The sequence below is a fragment of the Anolis sagrei genome, chromosome 10 (genome assembly GCF_037176765.1).
Source record: "Anolis sagrei isolate rAnoSag1 chromosome 10, rAnoSag1.mat, whole genome shotgun sequence".
Lineage (NCBI taxonomy): Eukaryota > Metazoa > Chordata > Lepidosauria > Squamata > Dactyloidae > Anolis > Anolis sagrei.
In genome coordinates, this window is record NC_090030.1 from 20,052,981 (window position 1) to 20,067,089 (window position 14,109).

At 46.4% G+C, this 14,109-nt stretch overlaps 1 protein-coding gene across 1 annotated transcript; it reads left to right on the top strand.

The window, feature by feature from the left end:
- Window positions 1-2,678: 2,678 nt before the first annotated feature.
- On the top strand, window positions 2,679-9,337 carry SLC25A53 (solute carrier family 25 member 53). The gene is made up of 2 exons (XM_060756534.2): window positions 2,679-3,099; window positions 7,102-9,337. Exon 2 carries the CDS (start codon window positions 7,154-7,156, stop codon window positions 8,030-8,032), a length of 879 nt encoding a protein of 292 aa, XP_060612517.2. The 5' UTR covers window positions 2,679-3,099; window positions 7,102-7,153; the 3' UTR covers window positions 8,033-9,337.
- The last annotated feature ends 4,772 nt before the right edge of the window (window positions 9,338-14,109 follow it).

Sequence of the window (14,109 nt, forward strand, 5' to 3'; positions counted from 1 at the left end):
TAGTAAAGGTAAAGGTACACATGGTCATCATAGTAAAGGTACACATGGTCAACATGTGGCTCTGGCCACCAGGGCACGCACTCACTCGCTCAGGTATTCCCCTGACATTAAGTCTAGTCGTGTCTGACTCTGGGAGATGGTGCTCATCTCCATTTCTAAACCAAAGAGCTGGCGTTGTCCATAGACACCACCTAGGTCATGTGGCCGGCATGACAAACGAATGTGTCCATAGGAGGGCGACTAAAAGGATCAAGGGTCTGACTCTGGGGGGTGGTGCTCATCTCCATTTCTAAGCCAAAGAGCCGGTGTTTTCCATAAACGCCTCCTAGGTCATGTGGCTGGCATGACAAGCTGGAATGTGTCCATAGGAAGGTGACTAAAATGATCAAGGGTCTTGAGAACAACCCCTATGAGGAGCGGCTTAAAGAGTTGGGCATGTTTAGCCTGAAGAAGAGAAGGCTGAGAGGAGACATGATAGCCATGTATAAATATATGAGAGAAAGTCATAGGGAAGAGGAAGCAAGCTTGTTTTCTGCTTCCCTGGAGACTAGGACGCAATGGAACAATGACTTCAAACTACAGGAAAGGAGATTCCACCTGAACATTAGAATGAACTTCCTGACTGTGAGAGCCGTTCAGCAGTGCAACTCTCTGCCCCGGAGTGTGGTGGAGGCTCTTTCTTTGGAAGCTTTTAAACAGAGGCTGGATGGCCATCTGTTGGGGGTTCTTTGAATGCAATTTTCCTGCTTCTTGGCAGGAAAATGGCGCATGAGGTCTCTTCAAACAGTATGATTCTATGACTGCATGGAATGCCATTACCTTCCCGCTGAAGTGTTACCTATTGATTTACTTACATTAGAATGTTTTTGAACTGCTGGGTTGTCAGAAGCTGGGGCTAACAGTGCTCCCTGGATTCAAACTGCTGACCTTTCTGTCAGCAAGTTCAGCAGCTCAGCAATTTAACCCACTGCGCCACCGGACCTACCTTTATAAACATTATGAATTGAATGAAATTGAGATTTTGCCTTTTGTACAACACAAGACCTTTCTAACAAGTTGAGTGGCAGAAAGACACATTGATGCATTCTTGGAGAAGAGCAGTTGCCTGGGATGACTGCATTGGAAGCATGGAAAGGGCCGGCACTCTGGGACTGCCCCCCTCTCCTTTAAAAAAAACAAACATTCTTCGGACTGCTGTTTCATAGGATCAAGAGTTGAAAGAGACCCATACAGTCAGGAAGAAAAGATTCCTCACTGGACAAGGCAAGGGCTGGCTGTGGTCCCCTTCCTTCCCTTCAGCAGTTACACATTGGGCTCCGCTTTTGGGACATTGCACCTTTGTAAGGTTGCTTTATGGGAGGGAATGGATGCAAAAACAGCTAGAGACAGAGGCAACCATCATTCCCCCAGAAGAAATTGATGTATGTAGTTGACAACCCAAAAATACAATTTCTCATGTTCCAACACGGGCTCCTTAAGATTGGGAATAAGAGTCCTTACATTAGTCTCCCAAACTTTCCAGGGGCTGTGGTGGCACAATGGGTTAAACCCTTGTGCCAGCTGGACTGCTGACCTGAAGGTTAGTGGTTCAAATCCACAAGACGAGGTGAGCTCCTGTCTGTCAGCTCCAGCTTCCCATACAGGGACATGAGAGAAGCCTCATTTGGGCGTCCCCTGGGCAATGTCCTTGCAGATGGCCAATTTTCTCACACCAGAAGCAGCTTTAAAGCTGCTTCTGGTGTGAGAAAACTGGCCATCTGCAAGAACATTGCCCAGGGGACGCCCAAATGAGGGCCATCTGGATGGCCATCTGTCAGGGGTGCTTTGAATGCAATTTTCCTGCTTCTTGGCAGTGGGTTGGACTGGATGGCCCATGAGGTCTCTTCCAACTCTATGATTCTATGACTGCATGGAACGTCATTACCTTCCCACTGAAGTATTACCTATTGATGTACTCACATTAGCATGTTTTCGAACTGCTAGATTGTCAGAAGCTGGGGCTAACTGCGCTCCCTGGATTCAAACTCCTGACCTTTCTGCCAGCAAGTTCAGCAGCTCAGCGATTTAACCCACTGTACTTCTGACACAATACAAAAAGCAGGATGGGTTGGCTCTGAAATGCCTCCCCCCCCCCCCCCCCGCCCGCCCGCCCCTCTTAGCAGGGCTTGCTTTTACATGGGTCACCTGCCCTGAACATGTCTGTCCAGGATGTGAGTGTGGCATGAGGCGCAAGGAAAAGCACCCAGTCACTGATGCCAGAGCCCTGGCTGAAACCTGCATTTGTCGATTTTGGCCTGTTTAAACCTGGGGATTTTATCCGCCCCACTTCCCCAAGCAAGCACTTCCAGTTTGGACCACTTTAAAACCAGTCAGTCCCAGAACAGTCCATTCTGTTCTGGTTTTTAGTCCCAGAACAGGAGCCCCCAGAGGCGCAATGGGTTAAACCCTTGTGCCAGTAGGACTGATGACCAACAGGTCGGAGGTTCAAATCTGGGGTGAGTGTGGATGAGCTCCCTCTGTCAGCTCCAGCTCCGCATATGGCGACATGAGAGAAGCCTCCCACAAGGATGGTAAAACATCAAAACATTCGGACATCCCCTGTGCAACATCCTTGCACATGGCCAATCTGCAGAAGCGACTTGAAGTTTTTCAATTCACTCCTGACACGAAAAAGTCTCAGCCTCTGGGGCCAATTTAAGAACCCTAAGCAGAGATCCTCCCCCTCCGGCAATGCTGCTGGCTGGCCACAGTGGGAGGAAAGAGCTGGGCTGGTGCACCAATTTCCATCTTGCCCCAGCACGGCTCCTCTGAAGGTAGCTGGCAGTTGCCAAATGGGATTCCTTTTCTACCAGCCCTCCCCAAGTTCAGCAGAAGGTAATAGTGCTTTGAAGAAGGTGAGTGAGCATCCTTGGGTGCCTCCGGAAGTGCTGCTGCTGGCAGGTGGAGCAGGGTTGTGGTGGCAGTACATCTGTGCTGCAGCTGCAGGAAGTGGTCCTCCGGATGCTGAGTGGGGGAGCTGTTTCCCACACAGGGAGTGGCTCTCCTGTGGGCTGCTTCACATCTGCTCCTCCACGAAGCCCATAGAGTCAGCAGCAGAAGGTAACTGGGCCCAAGGATGCAGGGAGGGAGGAATAGGGAGGCAATTGCCGGGCTGGTCCACACATCCTCCACTGCTGAAGTGGACTCCCCTTGTGCCCCTGCTTTTTCTCTCCACAAGGAGAAAGGCAGGGGCACTGGCTACTGAAAGGGAGACTTCCTTCCCTTCCCACAAAGGGTGCTCTTCTCTCCCTCCTTCCATCAATGGAAGCCAGTGGCAAGGCCTCCTTCAGAAACCCAGCCTAGACCCAGGGCAGAGTCAGGGGTTGTATTGGTTCATGCAAGTTTGTAAGTTACAGCCTGTCATTAACTACTTCATCACACTAGAGAATTCACTTTAAATCCGGTTGCTTCCTCCTGCAGAATTCTGGGGTTCGTTGTTTAGGGAGGAGCCTTTAACAGCCTCACTAAACTACACAGCCCAGAATTCTGCAGGAGGCAGAAAATGAATTTAAAGTGGATTCCTTCTCTAGTGCAGCATTCATAAACCTGGGGGTTGGGCCCAGCAAATACAACTGATCCTTTCCCCCCAAACTCCACCAGTATTCACATTTGGGCATATTGAGTATTCATGCCAAGATTGAACCAGATTTATCATTGTTTGAGTCTACAGTGCTCTCTGGATATGGGTGAGCTACAACTCCTAAACTCAAGGTCAATGCCCACCAAACCTTTCTAGTATTTTCTGTTGGTCATTGGAGTTCTGTGCACCAGTTTTGGTTTAATACCATCGTTGGTGGAGTTCAGAATACTCTTTGATTGTAGGTGAACTATAAATCCCAGGAACTACAACTCCCAAATGACAAAATCAATCCCCCCCCTCCCAACCCCACCAGTATTCAAATATAGACGTATCGGGTATTTGTGCCGAATTTGGTCCAGTGAATGAAAATACATCCTGCATATCAAATATTTACATTATGATTCATAACAGTAGCAATAGTACAGTTATGAAGTAGCAACAAAAATAATATTATGGTTGGGGGTCACCACAACATGAGGAACTGTATTATGGGGGTAGAAGCATTAGAAAGGCTGAGAACCACTGCTCTAGTGTGAGGAGGCAATTAAGACCCAATGGGAAGTGGGGCAGGGATCTGCAGAAAATTCCCCCTCCATAATTCAAGCCATGCACTAAAACAGAACCTTTGCAAAACCCTTTCCTTGGATTCTTGCAGAGCGCCTCCTGTAAACACTCTCCACGTGAACTGCTTCTCATACAGCCCACCTGCTTGAAACAGTCAAGCCCATCAGAGCTTGGAAACATTAACTCTATGTAACAAAATTTGAAGAAAAAAAAAAACCTTCCTGTTTTCAAAGTGTTATTTTCTGTTTAATTTTGTGGTCCTTACTTTAGGTGTTCTACTCCAGAAACTTTGTTTTTGTGGCTGGCATAAACTTAACACAGTTCCTCATGTTGTGGTGACTACTAACCATACCATTATTTTTGTTGCTCCTTCATGACGGTATTTTTGCTACTGTTATGAATCATAATGTAAATATCTGATATGCAGGATATATTTTCATTAACTGGACAAAATTTGGCACAAATACCCAATACACCCAAATTGGAATACTGGTGGGGCTGAGGGGGGATTGATTTTGTCATTTGGGAGTTTTAGTTGCTGGGATTTATAGTTCACCTACAATGAAAGAGCATCCTGAACTCCACCAAGGATGGAATTGAACTAAACTTAGCACACAGAACTCTCACGACCAACAGAAAATACTGCAAGGGTTTGGTGGGCATTGACCTTGAGTTTTGGAGTTGTAGTTCACCTACATCCAGAGAGCACTGTGGACACAAACAATGATGGATCTGGACCAGACTTGGCACAAATACTCAATATGCCCATATGAACTAAACTTAGCACACAGAACTCTCATGACCAACAGAAAATACTGGAAGGGTTTGGTGGGCATCGAACTTTTAGTTTGGGAGTTGTAGTTCACCTATATCCAGAGAGCACTGTGGACACAAACAATGATGGATCTGGACCAAACATGGCACAAATACTCAGTATGCCCAAATGTGAACACTGGTGAAGTTTGGGGAAAATAGATCTTGACATTTGGGAGTTGTAGTTGCTGCGATTTATAGTTCACCAACAATGAAAGAACATTCCGAACCGCACCAACAAAAAAAATTGTGTTTTCTGATGGTCTTCCCTTCAAGGATACTTCCCTTGTGAACCCCCCCCCCCCCCCGGGGTCCCAGTCCCCAGGTTGAGAAATGCTGCTCTATCAGATATTCATTGAAAAAACTAGAGCAAAATGTGCTGCAGGATGTCCGTCCCACAGAAACCATCTTTTGCAGTTTAATAAACATTTTCCATATTTTTATGATAGAGCCAATTAGGAAATTGTTGAGCGAGTGGGCTTATTGACAAAAGACCCTCCTCATAAATGTACAGCAGAGCAACTTATTAGCAATAGTGTGATTCAGCAGTAGCCTAAAGTGACAGATAACAAAAACACACAGACCAGTGTTATCTCTTCCTTAGGAGGCTTTTCTTTATAGTGAAAAAAATATGGTTGCACTATTTACAAGAACTGGGTTTCCATTACACAAATAGTATTCAGCCTTCATACCGGAACTTCACACACGAGGCCATCTCATCACGAGGCCTACCTCACACTAAGGCCTATTCTCCCACTGAGATGTTCCCTCACACAGGCTTCTCTCAGACTGAGGCATTACAAAGCAACAGGCACTATTTAGAAGAACTAGGTTTCCATGACACAAAGTTCAACCTTCACACTGGAGCTTCACACACGAGGCTCTCTCATAACGAGACCTCTTCTCGCACTGAGGCATTCCCTCACACAGGCTTCTCTCAGACTGAGGCATTACAAAGCAACAGGCACTATTTAGAAGAACCAGGTTTCCATGACACAAATAAAGTTCAGCCTTCACACTGGAGCTTCACACACGAGGCTCTCTCATAACAAGGCCTACCTCACAGTGTGAGGCCTATTTACACTAAGGCCTATTCTCCCACTGAGGTGTTCCCTCACACAGGCTTCTCTCAGACTGAGGCATTACAAAGCAACAGGCACTATTTAGAAGAACCAGGTTTCTATGACACAAAGTTCAACCTTCACACTGGAGCTTCACACATGAGGCTCTCTCATAACGAGGCCTATTCTCCCACTGAGGCATTCCCTCACACAGGCTTCTCTCAGACTGAGGCATTACAAAGCAACAGGCACTATTTAGAAGAATCGGGTTTCCATGACACAAATAAAGTTCAGCCTTCACACTGGAGCTTCACACACGAGGCTCTCTCATAATGAGGCCTACCTCACACTGTGAGGCCTACTTACACTAAGGCCTATTCTCCCACTGAGGCATTCCCTCACGCAGGCTTCTCTCAGACTGAGGCATTACAAAGCAACAGGCACTATGTAGAAGAACCAGGTTTCCATGACACAAATAAAGTTCAGCCTTCACACTGGTTCTTCACACATGAGGCTCTCTCATAACAAGGCTACCTCACACTGTGTGGCCTACTTACACTATTCTCCCACTGAGGTGTTCCCTCACACAGGCTTCTCTCAGACTGAGGCATTACTAAGCAACAGGCACACCTGTTTATATTGAACCGCAGCTTTTCTGATTCACTGCATCCATTTAACTCTTTCAGTGGTAGACTCACCTTTTTGTAACTAAAAATGCCTAAGGTAAAGGTAAAGGTAGTCCCCTGACATTAAGTCCAGTCATGTCTGACTCTGGGGTGTGGTGCTTATCTCCATTTCGAAGCCGAAGAGCCAGCGTTGTCCGTAGACACCTCCAAGGTCATGTGGCCGGCATGACTGCATGGAGCGCCGTTAAAAATGCCTAGTTAATGTTTAATATTTCTCACAGAAATGAAATTTTTACCCAGAATTAGAAATTGTGTTACATAGTGAATTCTTTCTTGGACTTCAATGCTAAGATTCCCCCCCCCCCCCCCCCCCATAATACTCCACAGCCTCAGCGTCTATTTCTTCTCCTGTGACCAGAAAGAAGCAAAGGCCTTCTGAGCAGGAGGGCCCTTCCAGGAACCCAGAGGTAATGGCAGCAGAGGAGGCAGAAGAGCAGCAGTGCAGAAGAGGCTGGGACCCTGGGCGGAGTTTCCGGCTGGGTGCGGCTGCCAACTTTTTCTCCACGCTAGCCACCTTCCCACTGCACAAGACCATGTTCCGCCAGCAGTTGCACGCCGCCTCAATCCGTGAAGCTGGGCGCCAATTGCACCAGGAGGGCTTGCGCCAATTCTGCCGCGGGCTCCTCCCACCGCTTTTGGCCAAGACCCTACAAGGCACCCTCCTATTTGGCTCCTACGAGGCCTTCCTCCACTTCCTCTTCCCTGGTTGCCCCTCAGGGGGGCACTCTTTGGGGCAGCAAGCCACAGCAGGGCTACTCTCAGGCTTTTCAGAGGGCCTAGTCCTGGGTCCCTTCGAGAGGGTCCAGAACGTGCTGCAGGATGGGCAGAAGGCTCACCGCTTCCCCACCGCCAGGAGCATCCTGGAGGAGTTCCGCTCCTATGAAGGCCTGCGGGAGAGGTTGGCACTGGGCTACTATCGAGGCCTGGGCCTCATCCTGCTCCGTAATGGCCTAGGCAGCGCTTTGTACTTCTCCGCTAAGGATCCACTGCGTGACCAGCTCCACGAAAAAGGCCTCCCTTCCCGACTGCCCGCACTCCTCTCTGGATGCATCACTGGCACGGTCATCAGCCTCCTGCTCTACCCGCTGGGCGTCCTCATTGCCAACGTCCAGGCCCAAGTGGGCAGCGGGGAAGCCTTGGGGATGCGGGGCACACTGGATGCCGTCTGGGGGGCACGAGGTGGGAGGGTGGCCCTCCTCTACCGGGGGGCGCCCCTCCTGGTATTGCGCTCGGGCCTCAGCTGGGGCCTCACCACTGCCATGCACGACTTCCTGCAGGACATCACATAGCGGTCCTGCGAGGAAGGCCCAAGAGTGCTTTTGGACGAAGGGTCTCTAAGCCTTCCCTTCCCCTCAAAGCATAAAGGACCTGGGGCTTCTCTCCTTAAGACACTCTGGATATGAGGGAGCATCTTCTTCCCACTGAATGCAACACCACCAAAAGGAGGAACATGGCTGCAAAGGAGCAGACAGCAATGTGCTCCCTTTTGCAATCTTTTGAGAGGAGATGAAAACAAGACTTTGAATGATTGGCGACGGCTAAAGAATAGGGGCTGGCTTTCCTTGTGAAAATGGATCCAAATAGAGTCCAGGCATGAGCAAACTTCAACCCTCCAGATGTTTTGGACTTCAACTCCCACAATAATTCCAGACAGCTGGTAAGCTGGCTGGGATTTCTGGGAGTTGAAGTCCAAAACATCTGGAGGGCTGAAATCTGCCAGTGCCTGAAATAGACTCCAAACAGGTGGTGGTCTTCTGGAAGTTGCTTGACTTCAGCGATAGCTCTGAATGTATAGCGCAGTGGTTCTCAACCTGGGGTCCCCAGATGTTTTTGGCCTTCAACTCCCAGAAATCCTAACAGCTGGTAAACTGACTGGGATTTCTGGGAGTTGTAGGCAAAAAACACCTCGGGACCCCAGGTTGAGAACCACTGGTATAGCAGGACATCTCTTTCCACTAAAGAGAGGTTAAGGTTTTGCTTGGGATAATATAATTGGACTGCTCATGGAAATAATCTCCTTTCTCCTTTGCCTTTGACTCTTGTGATAAACTCAGGTTCAATGTGTTGTCGAAGGCCTTCATGGCCAGAATCACTGGGTTGCTGTGAGTTTTCTGGGCTGTTTGACCATGTTCCAGAAGCATTCTCTCCTGATGTTTCACCCACATCTATGGCAGGCATCTGCAGAGGTTGTGACCTCTGAGGATGCCTGCCATAGATGCAGGTGAAACGTCAGGAGAGAATGCTTCTTGAACATGGCCATACAGCCTGGAAAACTTGCAACAACCCATTTACTTCCTGCTTGCGGGACTGCAATTAAAACCTGCTAATGAAAACTAAAATGGTAAACTGCTGATATTGATAAGAACTATGACATTGATAAGGGAAATGTTTACATCTGTTTATATCTGTCAACATTTGCTGACCAGAAACCAACCCAAACTCAGGCCCACTTACTGGTTTATGCAAATTGTACACGATAGTCCTCTCTCATTTGTGACAAATTGCCTTTTATGTCTTAATAGCACGACTTAATGAATTCATATACGACTAGGTATTGCTCTCTGGTGAATTATGTAGCTCTTCTATGCAAGTTATGATTTATAAAAATGGATTTTCAGAATTAAAAACTTGAATTCCACTTGGCTTGAGAAGTCTCATTTCCCACCTCCAGGTGGCTCTCAATGCAGATGCAAGAGTAGGTGGGTGGGGCTTGTTGGAAGTAACAAAAGCATGGGCAGAGCCACCCCACCTTTGAAAATTATTTGGCCCCGCCCACTGGCACAGCTGCCATAGAGTTCAAGGAAAAAGCAAAAAAACGTGCAAATATACTGACAAACTTCAGCAGCACATTCTTTCATAGGTTCAGACAGGTTTTGCCAGGGAACAAGAGTTGCTTAATCACTGCACAGAGCTAAGATCTGCCCCTCTAACACCCATTTGCCAATTGCCCAAAATATTCTGTCCTGGTTGCAGTGGGCTTCTCAATCCTGGCTTGGTTTCTGACAAGGAGGTGTCTGGCACCATCCTCAAGCCTGAGATCCCATTGGCCTCTGAGGAAAAAATGGTGTATTCTGGAAGCTCTTTGGTGCAGACTGCCTTGGGAGGCACAACACTTTGAAGACCAACAGCTTTGTCTCGGGATCCACCGCAAATCACTACCAATTCCTGTGCCATGTTTCTGCCCAGTAGGTGAAGGGTCAAGGAACCCCATCCCCTGTGTGCCCCTGTGTGCCAGCACTGGGAGTCAGCTGCATTAAGATCACTACTGACTGAAAGGTCATGAGTTTGAAGCCAGCCCGGCTCAGAGTGAGGTTCCGGCCAAGTTGTGTAGCTTGTTGTCGACCTTTGCAACCCGAAAGACAGTTGCATCTGTCACGTAAGAAAATTAGGTACCACTTATGTGGGGAGGCTAATTTAATTAATTTACGAGGCCATAAAAAATCTCCAGCAAGCATGCGAGGAATGAGGAAGTACTTCATCAATGTCGCAGATGGACGGTGAAGTGACAGCTCCCCTGGTGGCCAGAAAAAGTTGGAATTTTGGGGGGGGGGGGTTGGTCGTGTCAGGAGTGACTCCTGGTGTGAGAGAATTGGCCGTCTGCAAGGACATTGCCCAGGGGACGCCTAGATGATTTGATGTTTTTATCATCCTTGTGGGAGGCTTCTCTCATGTCCCCGCATGAGGAGCTGGAGCTGGTAGAGGGAGCTCATCCGCCTCTTCCCGGATTCGAACCTGCAACCTGTCGGTCTTCAGTCCTGCTGGCTCAGGGGTTTAACCCACTGCGCCACCAGTGGCTCCATCCCACTTATTAGGTAAGGAACAAACAAAAAAAAAATCAGAATTATGGAATAGATCCGAAAGCAAGGAGAGCCGACGCATCTGAATCTGGAATGTTAAATAGCCTCTGACTGTCTGTCTATATGTGTTGTGTGTCTATGGCATTGAATGTTTGCCATGTATGTATACATTGTAATCCTCCCTGAAACCCCTGCAGGATGAGAAGGGCAGAATATAAATACTGTAAATAAATAAATAAATAAATAAATAAATAAATAAATTCAAAGGCAGGGCCCAAAGATGCCGTCTCCTGGGTTGATATTGGGTTTCATCCCTGGACTGCACAAGTCTCTTGTGTCATCAAGTTTCCAGACCTCAATGAGTAGCTAGAGATAGGATTAGGCGAAGGGATTCCTCTCCGCCTCCCACATATTCCTCCTATGCATGTTTCCCAAAAGGGCTTTGTCTTCACTCTTCTTCCTTGCCACTGTTTCCTCTCCTTTGATGATGCAGAAATGGAATTCTGTGGGGGAACTTCCTTCCTTGTTAAAGGTATTTTTTCCAGTCTCTTCTGATATTCTTTCTATTTATTATTTATTTATTTCCAGTATTCCGATCCTGTTCCTTCTCAACCCCCGAAGGGGGACTCAGGACGGCTTCCATTTGGCAGCAATTCAATGTCATTACATATAACAGAGCAATATAAATAAATAAAACATTCATTAAAACAGTAAAAAACAGTATTAATAGCTGTATCACAGTTCCAGTCAATTCCATATCCAATTCCATGTCCAAAGTGCTATCTATGTCTGTTGCCCCAAAACCACAACTTCAATTTCTTCCTGAATGAAAGGATGGATATTTTGACTCTCTCTATCTCAGTGTTTCTCAACCTTCCTAATGCCACGACCTATTAATGCAGTTCCTCATGTTGTGGTGACACCCAACCATAAAATTATTTCTGTTGCTACTTCATTTTGCTACTGTTATGAATCTGATATGCAGAATGTATTTTCATTCACTGGACCAAATTTGGCACAAATACCCCATACACACCAAAAGAATACTGGTGAGGTTGTGGGGGGTTGATTTTCTTATTTGGGAGTTGTAGTTACTGGGATTTATAGTTCACCTACAATCAAAGAGCATTCTGAACTCCACCAATGATTGGATTGAACCAAATTTGGCACACAGACCTCCCATTACCAACAGGAAATACTGGAAGGGTTTGGTGAGCATTGACCTTAAGTTTTGGAGTTGTAGTCCACCAACATCCAGAGGGTACTGTGGACTCAAACAATGATGGATCTGGACCAAACTTGGCAGGAATACTCAATATGCCCAAATGTGAACACTTGTGGGGTTTGGGGAAAATAGACTTTGACATTTGGGAGTTGTAGTTGCTGGGAGTCATAGTTAACATGCAATCAAAGAGCATTTTGAACTCCACCAACGATGGAATTGAACCAAACTTGGCACCCAGAACTCCCATTACCAACAGAAAATACTGGAAGGGTTTGGTGAGCATGGACCTTAAGTTTTGGAGTTGTAGTTCACTGACATCCAGAGGGTACTGTGGACTCAACAATGATGGATCTGGACCAAACTTGGCACGAATACTCAATATGCCCAAATGTGAAAACTGGTGGAGTTTGGGGAAAATAGACCTGGACATTTGGGAGTTGTAGTTACTGGGATTTATCATTAACATGCGATCAAAGAGCATTTTGAACTCCACCAATTATGGAATTGAACCAAACTTGGCACCCAGAACTCCCATGACCAACAGAAAATACTTGAAAGGTTTGGTGAGCACGGACCTTGAATTTTGGAGTTGTAGTTCACCTACATCCAGAGAGCACTGTAGACTCAAACAATGATGGATCTGGACCAAACTTGGCATAAAGACTCAATATGCCCAAATATGAACAGTGATGGCGTTTGGGGAAAATAGACCTTGACATTTGGGAGTTGTAGTTTTTGATTTTGTCATACAAATGACAAAATCAACGCCTCCCAACCACATCAGTATTCAAATTTGGGTGTATCGGGTATTTGTGCCAAATTTGGTCAAGTGAATGAAAATACATCCTGCATATCAGATATTTACATTACGATTCGTAACAGTGGTTAAATTATAGTTAGCAACGGAAATAGTAGCAACGGAAATAATTTTATGGTTGGGGGTTACCACAACATGAGGAACTGTACTGAGTGGTCATGGCATTAGGAAGGTTGAGAAACACACTTTTAAAGCATAGCATTGGTAGAGTAAAACACAACAGATGACCGAGGTATAGGACAGCTTGCTTTTCGAACGAGAGACAGGCAGAGTTAAAAGCTTACTTAATGATTGATTACAGCACCCCCTTAAAAGCATGCAAAGGAATACACATTCAGTACACCAGAAAACAGAAGATAACTCCACATCAACTGGTTGGTATAATTAAAACAGTTTACTCACAAAAACTTGTGCAAAAGAGATCACTCAGGTACAGGTCTACTTCTTAGAAGATCATCAAAACGGTATAATCCAAAGATAGAGAGTGAAAGGATAGATTTCTCTAGCTTGCGCATAGGCCTAACATGGAATCTATATTCTGGAAAGGGATGACGGTCACTCTGTTGAAGAGTAAAACCCAAATAACTAGTACACTGGGGAACAAAAGGAAAGCACCTCTCTTTTAAAACCTTTTGACTTCAAAGGACTGCTTACGTGACCGGCTGCATGACCACTTTTCTAGAAGATGTTCCAAAACCCATGGAATGTTAATTGGGGGTATCATAAAACTGACAGGAAAGGAAGGGAGGTAACACAGAAACATGGAGACAAGAGAGCCGTTCAGCAGAGGAACTCTCTGCCCCGGAGTGTGGTGGAGGCTCCTTCTTTGGAAGCTTTTAAGCAGAGGCTGGATGGCCATTTGTCAGGGGTGATGTGAATGCAATATTCCTGCTTCTTGGCAGGGGGTTGGACTGGATGGCCCATGAGGTCTCTTCCAACTCTTTGATTCTATGATAAGAGAACCATTTCAATGTGCATGCAAGATTGTTAGTTTCCCAACAAAACTGGATTGGCTCCAAGGCCTCTCGTGCTTCAAAGACCAGCCACTTGCCCCACAGATACACCAAAATTGGAATACTGGTGGAGTTGGGAGGGGATTGATTTTGTCATTTGGGAGTTGTAGTTGCACGGATTTATAGTTCACCTACAATCAAAGAGCATTCTGAACTCCATCAACAATGGAATTGAAACAAACTTGGCACACAGAGCTCCCACAACCAACAGAAAATCCTGGAAGGGTTGGATGGGCATTGACCTTAAGTTTTGGAATTGTAGTTCACCTACATCCAGAGAGCACTGTGGACTCAAAACAATGATGGCTCTGGATAAAACTTGACACATATACTCAATATGCCCAAATGTGAACATTGGTGGAGTTTGGGGAAAATAGACCTTGACATTGGGAATTGTAGTTGCAGGGATTTATAATTCACCTAGAATCAAAGAGCATTCTGAACCCCACCAATGAGAGAATTGGGCCAAACTTCCCACACAGAACCCCCATGACCAACAGAAAATACTGTGTTT

Bases quoted from the DNA above. Each gene is read 5' to 3' on its own strand.
- SLC25A53 (XM_060756534.2), top strand. From the start codon at position 7,154: ATGGCAGCAGAGGAGGCAGAAGAGCAGCAGTGCAGAAGAGGCTGGGAC.